Genomic DNA, 19,919 nt, shown 5'->3' with positions numbered 1-19,919 from the left:
TCGCTTTGTACATATTTTTTTTCTACCATCCAAACGTTCTTCTGTTTTTCAAATTGCTGAATTAAGTAGTACGCTGTAATTACGTCGTAGTCAGCTCACAGGTGATAGCGTTCAATTTCATTGTTTACATTTCCCGGCTTGCCCCATCCATCATGCATTGCGTATAAGCCACATGGTTTTGCCAACTCTATATGTGTGGGCAATTGGGTAGGTATATGTGTATTTGAGGAGAGAGTGTGGTGCCCCCTGGGGGCCTGGTGGGCTTGAGTGTGGTGGGCCCTGGGTCTGGGTTCTTCCACTGCCCCCTGTCTGTCCTCGCCTTCACTCCTCCCATGCATGATGGATGTGTAGTTCTTGGGTCAGTGGCTCTCTGGATATGGTCCCGCTCCTGGCTTGTCCTGAAGGATGGGTGACGCGGGAATGTGAATATGTTGAGTGGGTGGGGTTGGCTATTGGGGTCTTGGGCCCTGGTGTCACAGTGCAGGGATGGAGGACCCACTAGCAGGCAGCACAGGTTGATCCAAAAGCTCCTTTATTCCCAGAAACACGAGGATCACAGGAACAAGCAGGGTTGAGCTGGTACAAGCACGGGAAACAGAAACACGCAGACAGACTCACAAGGAACCGACAAACAGCAAGGAAGCAGGAGTAAACAGAGGGAAACACAGGTGTCACACATTTGGGAAGCAACCAGGCAGGTGACCAGACAGGAAAACATGAGGAGCAGACAGGGTAAGCAAAAATGGGCAAAACCGGCCCCAAGCGCCCCATTTGGCCGCAGAGATACAGGGTATGACACCTGGGCCCTCTGCTCCGCCTGCCCTGGGTGTACTGTGCCCAGAGGGGCCAGCACCTGCCGGTCTTGGCTCCCTGGAGCCCAGGTCCCGTGGCCACCAGGGATTTCACCCGCGGCCCTCCTCTACCCCCTTCTGGACTGGTGCGTGGACATCTGCCTGAGGGAGTGGCTTGGATCTGGGCTCTAAGATAGCTGCCAGTTGTCTGGGCGCTTAGCAGTGTTCGTCTTCACCCCCCCCCCCCCACCCCCCCCCCCACCCCCCCCCCCCCCCCAACCCCCCGCTCTCTCCAGGCAGCTGATATGTGTGGCAAAAGCTGACACTCGCGCTTCATTTAACCTAATTGTAGTAACTCGCCACCTTATATCCTCAGTAACAGTAACAGCGTTGCAAACAGTAGCGGCCGGTGGCGCAGGGCGCAGGTGGTGAGAGAGCTTGTTTTGTCCGCCCACACTGTCAGCCGCGGGCGGTGCGGTGTTAATTCACTTCCGCATTGACGGGAGTGCTCGTTTCCACACCCGCGCATTCAAGGCGCATTCCAAACAACACAACAGGTAGGCAACGATTATTTTAAATAAACTGGTTTCTTCAACACTGCCCGCCTGGAATGCGCGGGTATGGAAACGAGCGCTTCCTCCAATGCGGAAGTGAATTAACGCAGCACCGCCCGCCACTGATGGTGTAGGCGAACGAAACAAGCGCTCCCACCACCTGCACCCACCGGCCGCTACTGGTTGCAAAGATGGGAGAAGTAATTGATTAGACTATTCGTTAATGAAAAAAAACAACGCCATTACTAACGCCGTTATAATCTAACGCCTTTATTACCAACACTGGCCCTTAGGGCCTCTCTTGCCTGCTTCTGGTCTTCTCAGGGGTCAGAGGTCAAGTATGCATGATCACTGTCACATTTTCAAGATCACGCTCATCTTAAATCATTCTTCATATTCTGCATGTGGACTCGATTACCTTATTTTCTTGTGGTGGGTTAGACTAATGGTTATCTGTTATTGGCCTGTCCTGATGCTCTTATGTAATTTCATACCATGATCCTCAGTTTGCACACCCCAGTTCACTACCAGCTATAATCTCCAACAAAAGTCCTCAGGATACATTCTGTCATATCTTGTGCAGTAGCCAGTTTGGAGTGTCGATACTAATTAAGGACCACCGTATCTTTGCACTCTCTTCCTTCTCTTCACTCTTTTTGTTATTGTTGTTGTTGTTTCCTTGTCTGTTCACTTGTTTGTTTCTTTCACTTTCTGTCTCTTTACCTGTCTTTTTATCCCCCTGTCCGGTCCAGCAATATCATGTATCAGTACTCAAAATAAAAAAAAAAAAAAAATTAATTAAGAAAGGATGTCAAGAGAAGCTTGATGCTTATATGTGTCGGGCACATAACAGCAGCCAGAAATCAATTCTGCTGCTTTCGTGCTGGACAGGACAGGTAAAAAAATAAATAAATAAAAAGATTGAGATGTTTTGTCGTTGTTCTTTTACTTTCAAATTATTTTACAAGTGTTTTGATTCAGTGTAGATGTAGTTATAGAGAAGCGGTAAATTTATCTGTTTTTCAGTCTTTTCCTAGAAGGCAGCAAGTTCTGTTTTCCTCTGAATTTTACAACCCAGCTATTTCACATTGAAAGAATTCATCAAAATATTTATGGAATATTTCCCACATTTACAAAACAAAATCAGTGTTAATTTATAAGAATACACTTGAACTGGAAACAGTGAAACTGGAAGTTCATGGAAACTGAAAACAGGTAAACACGATCAGGGCATTATTAAGATGCAAGTAAACAGGAAGTTAGATGAACTGGATACAGGTAAACAGGACATGAAGTCAACACGAAGCAGGTAAACATAAGATGCAAGTTAAACAGAACAATGCAACTTTCTTTACCTCAATAAATGTTTTTCAGAATCCCTGTGGGGGTAAGCAAAGACTTGGCAAGGTGATTCACCGTCCCTCCACTCCCCCCGGGGTCTGTGTCTTGAAAACAGCACTTGCAACTTTCAGAGGAGTCGACGTGACAACATCTCGCGAGAACAAAGCTGCTTTACGGCACTCATACTGGAGTACAAGTATAAAAGCATGTAAAACAAACATGAAACCCTCGCTAGCATTAGCAACACCACCCTTAGGTGCTCACAGATGGCAGAACCAAAAAGACAGAAAAAAACCTTTGTCTGACGAGCAGAAAAAAAGTAAACAGGAGTGGGACGCTCTCTGCACGCGGGCGCGGAGGTCGGGGTGGGGGCGGGGGGTGATGCGGAGAACGTTTATGGCAGTGAGCTTTCACAGGAGACCAGTAGGGGGAGCATGAGAGCAAAACTTGCACGGTTCTGCTTTAACTGAAAGTTATGTTCAAACAAAGCCTCATTTTTTTCTCTTAGAGTCACAACAAGACTACACTTTTCAACTGGCGTTTTCAGGAAAAAAAAAAAAGTCCATCCATACGTCCAGGACGTGACGATTGAATTGAGCCAGTGGAGAAACAACATCACAATTCATCAAACATTATAGTTACTAAACGTAACTACAGTTATACAAGTGTGTGGGTGCCCACCTATGGGCTTTGCTATTGGTACTCACCCTGGTGCCAGCCAATCACTGAGACAGATCCAAAAACTGACTCATCAATCCCGCACACGTGCTGCCACACTGCCACGCCCCTCACCAAAGGGATATAATAAGCGTGCGCCCGCACAACTTCCTTCTTCTGAACAGCCCAGGAGAAACGGAAGCAGGACAGCTGGGCTTGTAGGTGAGTGGGCACGTCAGTTTTTGGATCTGTCTCAGTGATTGGCTGGCACCAGGGAGCGTACCAATAATGAAGCCCGCAGGTGGGCTAAGCATCACACGAAGTAGAATTACGAACTCTTGTTGCAAACTGCAACTAGAAAAACTTCCTTTTATCCCTGTATCTTTCAAGTGAAGAACTCTATCAAAACAACAACCAGCCACCCACTACTGCTGTATTCACAGAGGCACAAATGGGAAATCTGATAATACCTCTTCTGCTTCAAAGTAGTGCTGCTAAGGATTCACAGAAAGAAAAGTAAAGGTAATGAACAATATAGATCATCTGCATGTGTGGTTGCACTAAAGCATCACATTCTGAATCTATAAATTACTGTGTTGACAGTTTACACACTTGGATGCAATATTTACCACCAGACTTGACACATGTATGTTTTGTTGGTAAAGAAGGCAAAATAGATGTCAGCAATGTCTGAAGGGCAATTTTTTTCTCATCATCATAAATTTAAAAGCAAGTCCTATGGTAGAATGATCTCCATGGGTTTGTATTTTCTTTAGAGCAAAATCTGGGCACAACTTTCCAGTTGTTTTCTGGTGGTCTCAGAGCCTCAAGAAAACTTTCGTTACATATTAGTCCTCATTTATGAAATGGCAGTACGGCGGTATATGGGTGTACGGCTGTCGTACGTCCAATTGAAAGATGAGGTTCGGCATTTGTCAATATGATCATGATCGTATGAAATCTCACGACAGGACATCATGTTTCAGTCAGTGTGGTTTTGCGGTGCAGCACAGAAAAAATTGGCAGAGCGTGAAAATAATTATAAAACACATGTCAAACACGCCATAAAGCAGAAGCAGCACATATTCAGTACAGATTAAAAGGTAAAATAATAATAAAAAAAATCAATGCTCTTACAGAATATCTAATAAAATTTTCTCTTGTGGGATTAATGAAGGATTTTTAACTTTCAACAACTCCGCTGGTCCATCCTTCCATGGAGAGGAGCACTGTTTTAACAGTGCGCAAAGACGCACGCATGCTGCTGTAGAGCACATTTCTGACTCTCAGATTCAGCGGGGAAAATGCTGCTTAGCCCCAAAATGGTGAGTGACTTTATTTTGGCCTGTGCAGTTTGACACAACGCACTGGCCGATGGAGTGACTTTAGATGCGCTCTCACCACGAGAGGATCCGATGTGAAAACCAGCAGGACCTCCACTGAGGGCTGGACGGAGGAGACAGGACGACAGCACCTGAAGAACCGCTTCTGAAATGTAAATATACTCTAAAGTTTAGCAAATAATTAGGAAGATTATATAATAAGGATAATAAGGAAGATTAAATACAGACAGTGGATATTTAGTCAAACATTTTATTCAGACTCTATAAATTGTCATTAATTTTGTTCAGTGTATTATTGATTATTTATTCCCTCCAGCTTGATCACTATGGACAATAAACGCCAGATTTCTGTTTGTCTTTCCTGGATCTCTGCCATGATGATGGCCGCTCTCGGTCCAGCAGCACCCGCTCGGTCCCGAGTCCTGTTCGGTCCAAAGTCCTGCTCAGTACTGGGTCCGGTACTGGATGCGTGTGTCGGGGAGGATGGGTGGGAGGAGACCTGGCCACAGTGCAGCTGCTGTCTGGTTCTGAGACATAATTAAACAAAACAATAAAGCTGTGTAAGTGTGTCAGCCTCATCATTTGTAATATCAAGGTTATATTGACGGACCTATAATCTGTTCAGACCTCAGCCGGTGTCCGTTCATCCACGACGACGCTGCTCATTGCAGCCATGATCTTCCTCCAGACAACGTTTATATATCCTCCTTTAATTCCAGTTTTAAGTCTTCCACAAAGCTCCTCCACCTCAGACCTGAGAGGATCGATTTCTAGCTCGGAAAAGTTTCTTTTTTGCCAAAATTGCGGGGCTTCTGAACCATGAATATAGCCGTGCCATCCGCTGCCCGTGCCGCTGAATCAAGACCAGCCCTCATAATGGCAGAGATGTTTGCTGTGGCACTCTGGCGCATGCCTATACCGGTGCAACCGGTTTACGTGCAACGCCGTCTCAAAATTCGGGCTTTGTGCGGACGTCCACAGAGGGATCCGCACAGACGAGAGCGTTATGAACGGGAGCAGAGTTTTACGTGCTCCCTTAAAGTTTTACGTGTGCATGTAAAACTCCCTTAAAAAAAAAAAATTGACGTCCCTTTAGGGGCTCTATAGACTTCTATAAATTGTCTTTCATTTAAGCAGCTGGTGGCAAGCGCCACACTCGTGGCGTGAGTCCCGGGTCCTGTTTGGTCCCGTGTCCTGTTCAGTCCGGGGTCCTGCTCGGCATCGGGTCCAGTGCTGGGTCTGTGTGTCGCGGTGGAACCGTCACCGCTGGGGGGAGGAGACCGGGCCGCGGTGCCGCTGCTGTCTGGCTCGAAGACATAAATAAACGAGACAATAAAAATTCTGAGCTGTATAACGTGAGTCAGCCTCATTATTTATTTCAGGGTTAAATTAACGGACCTATAATCTCTTCAGACCTCAGCCGGTGCCTGCTCGTCCAGGCGACGCTGTTCATCACCGCAGTGATCGTCCTCCAGACAATGTTTTTCTATTCTCCTTTAATTCCAGTTTTTTTCTTTCAAAGAACTCCTTCTGATTTACCCCCACCTCAGACCTGACAGGATCAATTTCCAGCTCCAAAAAATGTCTTTTTTTGCCAAAATCGCTCCTTTTCCGTGTTACGATGAGCTCACCGCTAAGATATACACCCGTTTGAAAGACGAATTGATAAATGAGGGCCATTGTGATTCGATTCATCTGTGCTGGAAATATGGATTAATCTTCTAAGCTCTCCAGTCCTGTCATACCTTTCAATGAACTTATAGCAAAAGCTTGAAAGCTGAAAAAGATCTCCTGTTTGGGGATTTTGGTTTTCAAACATTCTTTTTTTTCAATCTGACTTTTTAAATCAATATATTGATCATTCTCCACATACGAAACAGCAAGAGGCCTGTCCAGACACACATGCTTGAAGTAACTTTTGTTTATCCTGTCTAATTTATCCTATCCAGCAATTATAGACCTTTAATCAGCCATAAAACTGCAAAGCAAGGGTTTTATGAGTAGGCTGGTACTAGAATTTTTGTGTGTTTCTGATCAGCTGGGTTCGCAAACACTTTCACTGGTGTCTCTGTGCCTTCTTGAAGAAGGTTTAAAGTCAGAGGATGATCATACTAGTCAACAAACATTGGCGAAGGAATATTTTTCTCATGAAGAATTCAAAATTATTAAAGTTGTGTTCCCCTCATAACTGAAGATATATTTTATACGCCACCTTCCTACACAGTTGAAAAAATAACATATGGTAACAAAGCATGTTGGCAGTCTTCTATTTATTCTTTCTTTGGCTACTTACACTTACACACATATATAACTGACATACAAAGTGGCTTCAACCAGTCCAGTCTTGGAAGAAAAAACTACACTTCATGAATATAACCATCTATAGTTTGGCATAGTATTATTCTCTTTTTTTGTACAAAAGTTAACACTACATCAATTTCATACATCTTTTTTAAAGATCCCATATTATGCAAAATTCACTTCATTATGGTTTTTTAACAGTAATATGTGTCTCCTATGGTTTTCTAACGGTAATATGTGTCTCCATTGTCTATTTAAGAGGTCAGAGAAGTGAAGAAAGTCTGTCATCTCTCCATTTAATCCACTTTTTAGTAAATGTGCGCTTAAACAAAGATAAACAGCCTGTTTCCAGTAGAGCTCACAACAGGGATTTTTTCACACTGACTGAAATTCAGGACCAAGGCTGGATTTGGGGCAATACGCTTTGATTTAATGTCGTTCGGTGAAATGGTTGAAAAACTGCATATTATGGGACCATCAAAGCAAGTGTAGATTGGCTCAAAATCACAGGTTCTCTGTTTTTATCCCACCTTCAGTATCTGCAAAACTGTATAAATAGTCTCTCTGATAAAGGTCCACAAAATGGACTGTAAACATATAGAAATTCTTCTCTCTTTTGTTGTTTTCCTTATTCATGGCCCACCCTTAATGTAATTCCATTGAAATCGCGTAATAGGTTTTCATGCTGTAAATTTCATGGGGTATTTTTGACAAATTATTTCACATTCTCAAAGATATAAAGAACAAAAAAAAAAAAAACCTCTGCAATTCTTCCTGTCCTAAGGGAAAGAATCTGCAAAAGACAGCAAAATGACATGCACCGTTGGAAAAATCTGACATTAGCTCATGGGGGCACTCTACTCAGGAGCAATTACACCCACTTTTAAAAGTACTGTAAGTGTCTGCTGCTATTCTCTGTTATTAAGAAGATAATTGTGTATGTATGTATGTATGTATGCATGTATATATATATATATATATATATATATATATATATATATATATATATATATATATATATATATATATATATATATATATATATATATATATATATATATATATGCTCTGTCATTTTGGTTTCGGAATGTGCTCTGACAATCAACTCTTGAAATGCAACTATTTACTTTGAATCACCAGGCATTTGTTTTCTTCTTTTTTTTTTTTGTTTGTTTAAAAAAAATGTAGACCTTTAATATGCTTGAGGAATGATAGTTCATCTAACAAGACTGAGCCTCAATCTGAGGCTGTACAGATTGTCTTTTAGGACAAAGTATCTTAGAGAAAGCCCTTCGAAAGCTGCTGTGGCAAAGTGGGTACAAGAATGGGTTGATGGCTGAGTTCAGCCATAAAAGCCAGAATGTAACCTCATACCAATATTTCGACACACACTTTCCACTACAGGCAGCACGGATGATCATAAGCAGAGTGTATGGCGCCCAGCAGATCCCAAAAATGCAGACTATTATGGCTAAAGATTTGGCTATCTTCTTGTCTCGAGAAAGGCGAGTCCCTTGTGTCCTACGGCCAGGCCTCACGCCAGAAGCAGTGTGCTGAAAGAGTCTCAGGTTTTTTCTGTCTGGAGAAAACCTCTGTTGCTGCATGAATATCTGGCTGGCGTTATGTTCCCCACAGGAAGATGGGTATTGCATGTCATCCTCTATAACCGCAGAAATAGCGGCAGCCTCACTCGACACCTTGCGAGTCTTCACAAACAACACAGACCACATTCCTCCATCTGTGTGCTTTATAGTATTTTGAGGTTTGTCACTGTCCTCGATAGAGGCGCTCAGTTTCTTGTTTCTGCAATAGATGTTCAGGTAGATGCTGATGTTGAAGAAGGTCACCGACACGAACGGGGTGAAGAACTCAAAGGTCGAGGCGCTCAGCAGGAAGTACCAGGTGAAGTAAAACTCAGCGTAGCACTCATGGGAGGGAACAATGCTCCGGCCAACAACTGTCTCCCAGAGGATAATGGCAGGGCCATAGAGGAGGAAGGCCAGCACCCACACTGCCAACATCTTCAACACAGCCTGGCGGGTGAGGTTCCTCTGGGCTCTGTATTTAACCTGTCAGAAGAGAGGCAGAAGGTTGACTCACAGCGAAGAAAACTATGCTCCATAATACAGCTGTTTGTTGCATTTTAAACCAGTGCAGATGCTCACATACAAACAGACTGACATATACACTGGCCCCCCCACCTGTTTTTCAAATAGAGCCCTTGTTACTTCTCATACTGACAGATAGACATTGTAAATAAAACCCATGAAGCTCCTATTGCACATTGCATCACCAGTGCCAGTGAGCGAAGGGGGAAAGATGGGCAGGGAGCCACAATTACCAATGCAGCACGGGTGTGAAAGAGACATCTGGTTTCTCCCAATCCACTCCTCCCCCACCATTAGCTGTCAGTCATTCTGCCAGCACTTTCTGCATTTCCCTGCTGCTGATATGTGTGTGACTCAAAAAGCTATTGTTTGACAATGAAATTGAACTACTTCATCATTCATAATTTATTTTGGTCCCATGTGTTCATGACAGAACAAAAACAGAACTCTCTACTCCCACAGTAAATTAAAGGAATAATGTTTCTTCATTTTGAACAAAATGAACAAAATGAGTGTTCACTGTGCTACTGAATTAAAATCATCTGGCAGAGCTATATTCTACCATCCTCGACCTAATAGTTTTTATACTTTATAGTTTAATGGTGAATTTAAATAGATTGTGAGCGGAAAAAATGTGCCACTTGGCCACTTAAGTAGATTTCAGTTTTATGCCTGTCAAGTAAACAAACACTTGAATTATACTTTTTAACGAAGTGAACTGGTCATGTGTGGGGAAGTGCTTTAAATAAAAGTATTATTGAATGGAAATATTTATGCTGCAAGATGGAAGACCCCAAAAAGACAAAAAAAAAAAAAAAAAAAAAAACAGCTGCAGAGAAAAAAAATTAACTGAAGCCCTAAAGCTAGAAACAGTGTTGTTCTGCCTTTTTGCATCTTTCGATATATCCACCCCTTCAGTTTCATATGAGCACTAAACCTTCTAAAAGCACATTTTTCCATTAGTGTACCACTAAAGACTTGTGCATTTGGCCATGAGAGCCTCAAAATTATGGGTAACCCATGACATCAATTTATGAGTCTATGTAAATGACTGGGGATATGAAATCTCTCTGTGAGTGAAGCTAAAACATAAATTAAAAAAAAAAATAGAAAACCTCACTCCTCTAACCAAAATGAGCCATTTGACAATCAAACAGTCAAGCATTGAGTTTAATGCTCATCCTTATTCACATTTTCACTGAATCATTACACCTTCTGTCAACATTGCTCTCTCTTATGGCAGACCTGGAGAGTGACAATCAGGTGTAGGAGACAAAGAAGATACCTTAATTCCCAGCCTCACCTATAATCATAAAATCTGTGTCATCACGACTGCAAGACAAGCTCACAGGTTGGCGGACCTTCAGGTGAATACATAAAAGGACGGAGAGAGGTCTTTATTTTCACAGAGCACAAAGAAATAAGGTTAGTTGGGGCATCAGATTTCATACTTCATGAAAAATGCAAATGTGCATCCTCCTCCTGGGAGGAGTGAACAGGAGAGATTGAGTGCAAGTGGCATGATCATAGAACATGATAGTTATCAGACATTTTTTTCATTTTTGCGGAGAATATGTAGACTTTCCTCAAACAGTGAGCAGCTCTACCAGTTTGGAGACAATCAGAGTCAAGCTTGCATTCCCCCATACTTTTACCTAAGCCAGTCGTGGTTTGAGCATTATTTCCATTTAGAGGCAGACCAGGCACAGGCAACTAGGATCAGCCTCCAGTAGGCAGCATATTGTATTTGAAGGATTGCAGCTCTGCATTAGTCTTGGTACACCTTGGTTCACTTAAAGAGCTGTAGGAAGTTGAGGTTACAGAAATGTCTGCACTTTTCTGCTCTTCATACTATGTTTATGCTTTAGCTGTACTTCACTCGAGTCCTTGTGGATTTCAATCGGTGTCTTACTCTGCTGTGTTACTGGCTTGTCATGTGTTCTGGGCACACTAACACTTCAAGGAGGAATCGAGGACGGCAGTGACGAGCAGGACCTAAACTGCCCCAACTCCCATCCTAAGCACAACTAGGCAGTTGCTGTTAATGACAGATTTGCCCAAAGCGTATTTGGAGACATTAGTAGGGATTATCTTTTGAATTTGCACCAAGCAGATTAATGGTGAATATTTAAAATACATCCGTTTGTTTTGAAGAAAATAGATCCACTTCAGTTTAAAGATTTGTACAGAAAAAACTTCAAGTTACCACCAAAAATCAAAAATCCAATTGAAGTCACGCCAAAATTAATGATACTTCTCCACAAACTCCAGGTGAAAGGAACAGAGAGGCAGAACGCAGTCACCCTTGAAAGCTCTTCCGCCAGTTATAGTTCTATGACTGTAATCACTAGTCTCGTGTTCCATTTTGCCATATCAGCACCAGTCTGCTTTGATTTGTGGTTCAGCAGAGTGTTGCCTACATTTTATTATTTCTTTGCTGATTGTCTAATACCCATTTAGGAAATTCCATTGCTTGTCCACTTTTGTTTGATGCTGCAAATATAGAGTGGTTTGGAACCATGCAAGTGGATGTGTGTCTCCATGAGTCCGGTGATGACTTAAACAAACAATAATAAAACACTGAAAAAAACACAAATACAAAAATGATGAACTCCAGGGCTGTGTCGATGCTCATTTCAGGACTCTCCACATTTTTATTTTGGACAATGTCAAGAGATCTTGCATGGACTGTGTGGACCGCAGGTCTTTTGCACACAGCACTGACCCAGCACTCACTGAGAGTGTAATACTGTGTGCTAAAATAAGCAACTCCACTTACCTCATTATTATTTATTTATTTATTTATTGGTATAACTGTTACAGTTTAGAGAGAAAAATTTTAACTTTCAATCTCTTAGAAGGGCCAAGTTCTTAAATAAAGCACAAAGACTACATTTCTAATGCGATACAATGAGACAGTATAAAAATGTACATCCTGTTTTTCCATTGCCCTCTTCTTTGGAATTCACACCCTTGAAATGATGCACAACTAGAACATACTTCCGCACTACAACTGAAATGAACCTTTAGACCTTATTACAACAGTACTGTCATTTTTAGCTCCTTCCAAAGTGTTCAGAGGCAGTAACTGAGCAATTCTGCATGTTAAATAAGATCAGTGCAAATAAGATGACGTGCCTCTTTAAGTGACATTTTGAATGATGAAAACAGACAAACTTAGTTTTCAAATGTGACTCCATAAACATTCTATGTTAAAAACGGGCATCCAGTTCAAGGCTTTGAATGTATCAGGATTCTCATGCTGCCCAGAGGACGGACGTCTGTGAGGAGTGGTTGTACCACCACGTTGTTCATATGCCGCCTGTACCCTGCTTCTGTCACTCTCAGCACTCATTCACTGCATCTGTGTGTTAGTGTGTTGCTCATGCACACCTCCACAGCCTTTACTTACAGCTCTTGTGACGGACAAGAAGCGGTCATAACTTATTAGGACGATGTTGAAGACTGAGGCGGTGCACACCAAGTAATCCATGACAAGCCACACTTTGCAGAGACCTTTACCCAGCATCCACCTGCCAGTTAGGTTGTATGGGATGTACACTGGGATGCAGAAAGCACCTGAAGAACACACACACACACACACACACACACACACACACACACACACACACACACACACACACACATTCCAATATGAAGTCTACTATTCACAGTCTGAAAGTGAGACCAGTTTAATATGACATTAAAATTACTGGCTGCTGTTCCCACATTTAATATCCCCTTTAACTGAAGTGACCAAGTAAAAAAACCCTTTATCAAAATCAACAAACATAGCACGAGCACGCTTGTCTTATTTATTGTTGTGGTGATGATGGGGTATAATTAACCAAGTGCCCCAAGTGTATATATCGCTATAAGTGGTCAGTTACGGTCAAACAATGTGACAATAATGTGTACAGATGGGGCCATTACGCTCTAGAACCCACAGTGCTTTTTAGTGACATTAAATGCAAAACACACTATGCAACTAGGCAAGGAAAAAATAAAGGAAGGAGATGCAAGTGTACCAAATCTGAGTGAAGTGACATGTGAGAGAAGAAAAGGAGCACACCGTCAACTCACCCACGAGGAAATCGGCTATGGCAAGGTTCAGGAAGAAGTAGTTGCTCTGATTCCTCAGTGTTTTATCCACAATAAAAGCCAGGATGACCAGCGCGTTCCCGGCGACCACCACGACGACCAGGGTGACCATGAGGACCGACAGGATGACCACCAGGTACCCGGGGAGGGCGGTCTCAGCCTCTGACACCGCGGGTGTCAAGTTGCCGCTGGAGTTGGACCCTGGCAAGTGCGCGCCCATTGTTAATTCAAATCCACGAGCATTGTCAACTTTTACTCGCGAAAAAACGCAAATCCAGGAACGCGATCGAACGGTCCAATCCACTTTAATGAAGAAGACAGGCGTGGAGGGCACTTGTTGCTGAATAAAAACGCGTTTGCAGCATCTACCATTTTTACCAAATCACTAATCTGTGACATCTGTACACTTGGCTTGAGATGTTGCCTCTTGTTTTGGTTGAGGAGGTGAGTGATGCCTGTCACGCCCCCTGCGCGCCGCCGTCTCTCTGGACTCTCCGGGTCCACAGCGCCGCTGATGAAGGATGCGCTGCAGCGCTCCGCGCGCTCTGGATTTTGTCTCAGTAAGTGAAGCTCAACAAATATCACAGTGAATCACTGCCTCCATCCGTCCTGTCAAAGTAAAGGTCCGAGTCGCACACCCCTCCGTGGATGCGCTAGAATTACATCATGGAAATTAATACCGACAGAGGTGGTCCTACACCCGCTGCAACGCCCGAGGCGAGATTTTATACTGCGCCCTCCTCCATCGGCGATTTCCGCCCGCCTACAAAACAAAGTGAACAGCATTGTTTATTTTGTAAGATAACATGCCACACGAATTACATGCGTAAAATAAAATAAAATAAAATAAAATAAACAAACATAAAAATTATGATTCCTGGAAAAGAAGGAAAGAAAAAAAAAACTAATACACGTTGTCTACTATGCTTTACGTCTGAATCAATGTGAACTTTCCAATTTTACGAGTAGTTAGTGCTAACTAGTTTAAATATAATTGATTTTGACTTGATTCTGTCATGTTACACATGACAGGATAACCTTTTAAGCAAGAACAATATTCCTATACTCAAATGACATAATATACGTAATTAATTGCTTTGTAATTAATACCACAGAATCATAATGAATCACTTTTTTATAAGACAAAACACAAATACATGCAAATACAAAAAAAAAAAAAAAGGTCAATAGTAATATGCTATAGTAATATTTATATTTTTATGAAAGGGGAGCCAGGAAAAGAATTTGTTTCATCCCTTTAGCAACTGTGATTTTATCTTAGTACAAACATAAGTCCTGCATTGTTCCTCCACATATATTCATATGCCAATTATCTATGCAAACACAACAACTGTCATGTTCTGTGCTCCTGCAGCCAATCTGGAGCACTGTGGCCTTGTTTTTTCTGTTTGTCTTTGTTTCAGGCGGGCATTGCCAGGCTGTGTTTGCAGAGGCAGGGATCTGGCTGCTGATTGCAGTGATCTGTATCACCCGTGGTGCCGGGTGAGGATCATATCCCTGATGAGCAGTGGCTCTATTTAATTGAACCTCAGACCTCACCCGACGTGTGATTGTAAACCTTCATCTGGCCCAGTGAGTGAGGGACAGGTGATTCAGGGCTTGATTTCATTACCTTGATCTTACTGCAAGTTCTGCATCCCAGCCCTGGCTGCCCACCTGCCCACACTCTCACCCCTCATGCCCTCTTCGAGGTGGTACCCTGTACTGGAGGATAAACTAAAGGCTACAACATTGCATTAAAGGTTTTGTGTGTGTGTGTGTGTGTGTGTATGTGTGTGTGTGTGTGTGTGTGTGTGTGTGTGTGTGTGTGTGTGTGTGTTCCAAGACTTTAATTAAATATCATTTGAGCTATTCCTCTCTGCCTCCACTTGCTAATCTGCACCTGAGCCTCAGACCTGCACTGTAACAACAACTGACACTCTTTAGCCCTTAAAGGCTGTTATAATCAAAGTGAGTTGTCCATTTGTACAAAAGCTTAATAAACTTGTCCAATGCATAGTTTCAGAGAAAACTATGCAAGGGCAAATCTGATTGATTAATTAAATCTGAAGATGTAATTAATCACTTTGTGATTAGCTACTTATCAGGCAGGATTACCATTGCAACAACACACCATCGGAAGGGTAAAACTAACGTGTCTCATGGTGTTATCCCAGCTCTTATTTACTTCAGACATTTTAATTACATCTTACTGTTTGATACAACAAAGCAAAAACAGATATTCTTAGAAGAAATTGTCGAACAGCTAAATTATGCTTTTCAGGATGTTTGCTCTACAGCTTCAGAGAATTATTGAGCATTTTTACATTGTACAATTTCTAATTGACAGAATGCAGATTTGATTTTTTTCTTTTTGTTTCATTTTATATATACCAATATAAGACAGCAAACAAGTACTCACAAAAGCAACAAAATTACATTGAGATAAGTAAAACCACGATGACAGAAAAGGAATGTAAATATAACCAGGGTTGATATAACATGACACTTTTGATATCTCATGCATACCTTATGCACAGCAATCTGCTCAATGTCCCACATATTCCCAAAATACACAGAATTATAACAAGATGATAGTAATGTGTGTTTGGTGTCAGATCATTCTGTGATCATGGCACACTTGTATTTTTCGAGACAGAATGCATTTATGGTTCCCTTGAGTAATTTCTGCACTTGGTCAATTCTGCTTTTTTATCCAGCCAGGAAATGATCAAAGGCTGCGGTCTGCAATCAAAGGTTGGAACAGTTCAGCAGGCTGGAAGCAGATTGACATGAAACTATTGGAGCTGCAGGGTGCCTGCAAGGAGCCAGTCATCACAGGCATACCGATATTTAAAGCAAACATCAAAGTTCAGTGTTGAGTCGAAGAGCTTACAATTCGACTCTTCTTTAGTTTATATCATAGTTTTAAATCCACTGTTCAAAAACCCTAACATGCATGAAAACTTCTTCTAATTTCATAAGGCACTCAGAAAAAGAAAAAAAAAATACACTATGAAAAAAGAAAGGATGAAAGGAGATACGGAAGGATAGAAACACCATGATGTCGATCAAAAGTGATCAGTATTGCAAAAAATGGGACATTATATGCAACTTTGACTGTTTAACATTTATTATAAAATCAGAAATCTTCACACACAAATGCAAAAAAACTTGAGGATTTTATCATAAAGAAATGTGTTTTATAAGCACTGAATCTTTCTGACTTCAGAGCCATGATCTTCAAATCCTCCAGTGCTGTAGAGAGCAAATCACTGAATGGGCTCAACATGTGAAAAGCACTGTGAGAATGCTTTTCGCTGCAGCATCTACAAATGTAAGTTAACCCCAGAAACCTTGAGCCTAGCCTGGGGTTCACTGTATTGAAAATGGAATGCACAAAAGAGAAACACATCTGTGGTTTAGCAAATCAAAATTCGAATATAATTTCACATACATATAGGCGAGGTCTTTTGTGCACGCTTGCATATTCTTACAAGGTTTGCATGAGCTTTCTGTGGATACTCTGAATGACAATGAAAAACTCACACTGATTTAAATATAAAGTCTTTACTGTCAAGAATCATTTGTAGAGGTTAAACCTTTTCTTTCATTCTTCTTTTGACATCTGTCTAGCTAAGTTTTTTCCTGCGTTTAAAAATCAGTCAAAATGCTTTTCCCTTCTCGCCCCTTTATCAGTCACATTTTTAACCCATTACCCATTGTGTAAATGGTCAATGGTAAATGAAATACACTTATACAGCACTTTCTACTCTGCATGAACAGAGCCCAGTGTGCTTTACACTGCATGTGTTATAGTTCTGTGACGACCCTGGGGGTCGCCATGACGCTTCGCATGCCACGGGACACGCTGGGAAGCACTGTCTGGACTTTTGGGGGTTGTTTTATGGTGGGGTTATGTGTGTTTGTGTGATTTCCATATTATATATTATTTATTATTATTTGAACGTGTTAGTTTAGTTCTTGTGTTTTAGATGTTTAGTTACGTTACGTTTATTTCATCATGTGTCGCACCTGGAGCGGATGGGATCTCCGGGGAGAGGAAATGAGGCCTGTGTGCCAGAAGCTGTGTATGTATTCCGGGTTACTTTACATAATGAAAACCCTGGATTATGGATGCGGAAGTTCTCCTGTGGTCTTTCTGCATGAAGTTGTCGCTTGTCGCTACAATAAAGCATGTGAAAATTCATACCAGTTTTAAATCACATAAAAATGATATTCATTATTATTGTCATTACTCCATAACGTAGCATTGTCACACATATCAAACTGTAGTTTTCAACATTTCACTGTATATCAGGAAAAAAATACATTGCGTTTTTACATACATACTCAGCAACATATATCGATTAGGGTTTTTTTTTTTCCAAGAAATTATCATTCTCATGTTGATGTTTTTATGTTATGAATTGGTGATATGTTAGCTTATAAAATAAAGGCAATGGTAATAATGGCAATGGTAATAATAATGCTATTTGATTTCTTCTTCAAGCATATGTAAAGTGGGCCAAACTGATAATCTAGTACTGTAAATGTTGGCTCCAAAATCTTATGAATTCAGTCAGATCATATACTTTATCTAACAAGTAGCCTATTGTTTATTTTAAAAGTTTGTTACATGGTTTTGATGAGCCAGTGTTCTTTATCAGTTTAACCAAAATTATTGCATTACTTAGTTTTCTAATGTGACTCAAAATCCAAACATATGACAGAGAAGAAGTTAAGACCACAACCCCCGCATGTTATTACCTCAGCCTGGAGGTTAAGCAATCACGTCGGTTTGTTGGTTGGTTGGTTTGTTAGCAACATTACGGAAAAAGTAATGGACGGATTGCAATAAAACTTTGTGGAAAGGTGGGCCTTGGGCTGACTTAGACTCCATTAAATTTTGGTGATGATCCGGATCACTGTCTGGATCCAGGAATTTTTTAAATGATTCTTTATCATTGAGAGATAAGGCAGTCCTTTACATAGTTGGGCAGGCCCGCCCACGGGGGGCATGCGGCATGCAGCGTGCGGCGTGCGGCATGCGGCGCGGCTTGGTGACTGATTTGACCTGTGGCGGAGGTCTGCGCTCTCTGAGTGCCAAATTCTAGTTTGCATTTAAAAAAAATGTACACTAATTAGTTTTGAATGAGACCCTGTTGAAATGCAAGGAATTATTGTTATACTTTTTTTTTTCCATAAGAAAACTGCTGCTTTTTTGACGGCCCACATATGATTAAACTTGCCAAAAAAATTGCACATGACAGAAGTGGTTAAAAATGTGTTATTTTATGGTCATTGCCCATGTGTCTAGGAAAATGGCTCTATAGCACCCCCTAAGATTTTTACACATTTTTATACATGGTTCACTCTGAGCAACACATTTCACCTACACTCAAGAAATTTTGTAGGTATGCAGGCGTTGTGCATGAAATGCGTGAGAGGAAATTCTCCGAAGGGGTAAGACCAAGAGACCTGAAAGTTCACCAGGAATTACAGCAGGCCTTCCCGATGAAAAGTTATGAAAATGTTGCTCAAGAATCAAAGAGTGTGGCCATTGCCTTCTGCTGAAAATTGATGTGTCAGCATTAAACAAGAAGTGATGGGTAACTCTGCTCTGAAACATCACATGTGGGATCAGAGTTCGGCCCTGATGAATTTCACTGACCAAGAGACAGCCTTGGTGATAGCGCCACCTAGAGGTGGACAGGACAGGACAGGAAGTGGTGCATAGTTAACCTGTACATGCTCCACTCAACCAGAAACTTTGTGTATGATCAAAGTTGGTCATCACTGCTTCCATAGGTCCCAGTACACTGTCAGTGGTAGCGCCATCTGGGGGAACGGCTTCAAATAGCTGACCAGCAAGAATACGGACCGTCTAATGCTGCTTGCAGCTTTAATTTTCATGTGATTCACAATTCATGCTTAAAGCGAACAGTATATTACATGTTTTTGCTTGTCTGTTTTTATTAAAAAAATAAACTGATTTAGTAGGGGTGTTACAGTATTATGAAGACAAGCCACAGAGCAGAACTTTGTAAAATTTAAGATATAAATTGACTCACAAAATATGTAGGGAACAACTTTTAAGAAATTCAAACCGATGAAAACAGATTGCCAGATTTATTTCAATTCAATATTATTGAAAGTATTATTTTTCAATTTATTGGTTTATTCATAACTTTCGAACAATATGCATGCATACCTTTATTTAGTGTCATTTTGAGTCACTTTCCCTAAATTGCTCTGTAGGTGCTACACACATCACATGCATTGTTGAGCAATTGCAACAACAATGACACAGATGAGATGCCATCAGCAGCAATGAGCACAGATAAAATCTGAAGCACTGAGAAAGGCTAATTAAGTCATCAGACCTGAAAATGGATGTGAGATTTCCACAAGCGTAAAAATAAATATGACTGAAACTGAGATGAATGGGTTGAGTCTGATGACAGTTTGTCAGGGAAAAAAAGCTCTCTGATAAATGAGATAACCGTAATTATTCGTAATGAGTAAAATGAGTAGACATCTGGGTAAATAAACATGGATGGGATTTTAGGAATCCCAGCCTGTTGTGTGTCATTATGTTATAATTCAGTCTGCTATATATCCTCAAGACAGTGAGAACAGATTGCTACAGTAAGGTTGTGCCAGTAGATCCCAAACCACTGAGGGTACAGATGAGCCCCAGTTATTTTTAGAAACCAGTCT

General features: G+C 41.4%; 1 protein-coding gene across 1 annotated transcript; it reads right to left on the bottom strand.

Annotated features, from left to right (window-relative positions):
* Positions 1-8,154: 8,154 nt before the first annotated feature.
* LOC115381704 (histamine H3 receptor) lies at positions 8,155-13,537 on the bottom strand. Its single transcript, XM_030083266.1, has 3 exons — positions 13,179-13,537; positions 12,508-12,674; positions 8,155-9,056 (listed from the first exon to the last, which is right to left on the bottom strand). The coding sequence occupies exons 1-3, from the start codon at positions 13,414-13,416 to the stop codon at positions 8,208-8,210; spliced, it is 1,254 nt and encodes a 417-aa protein (XP_029939126.1). The 5' UTR covers positions 13,417-13,537; the 3' UTR covers positions 8,155-8,207.
* Positions 13,538-19,919: the final 6,382 nt, after the last annotated feature.

Source organism: Salarias fasciatus, chromosome 23 (genome assembly GCF_902148845.1).
Source record: "Salarias fasciatus chromosome 23, fSalaFa1.1, whole genome shotgun sequence".
Taxonomy (NCBI): Eukaryota; Metazoa; Chordata; class Actinopteri; order Blenniiformes; family Blenniidae; genus Salarias; species Salarias fasciatus.
This window is presented reverse-complemented; position numbering and strand designations above follow the sequence as displayed.

Bases quoted from the DNA above. Each gene is read 5' to 3' on its own strand.
- LOC115381704 (XM_030083266.1), bottom strand. From the start codon at position 13,416: ATGGGCGCGCACTTGCCAGGGTCCAACTCCAGCGGCAACTTGACACCC. The intron at 12,675-13,178 runs GTGAGTTGACGG...TGTGTTCTTCAG, and splicing joins CATAGCCGATTTCCTCGTGG to GTGCTTTCTGCATCCCAGTG. The intron at 9,057-12,507 runs GTAAGTAAAGGC...CTCTTCTGACAG, and splicing joins TCTTGTCCGTCACAAGAGCT to GTTAAATACAGAGCCCAGAG.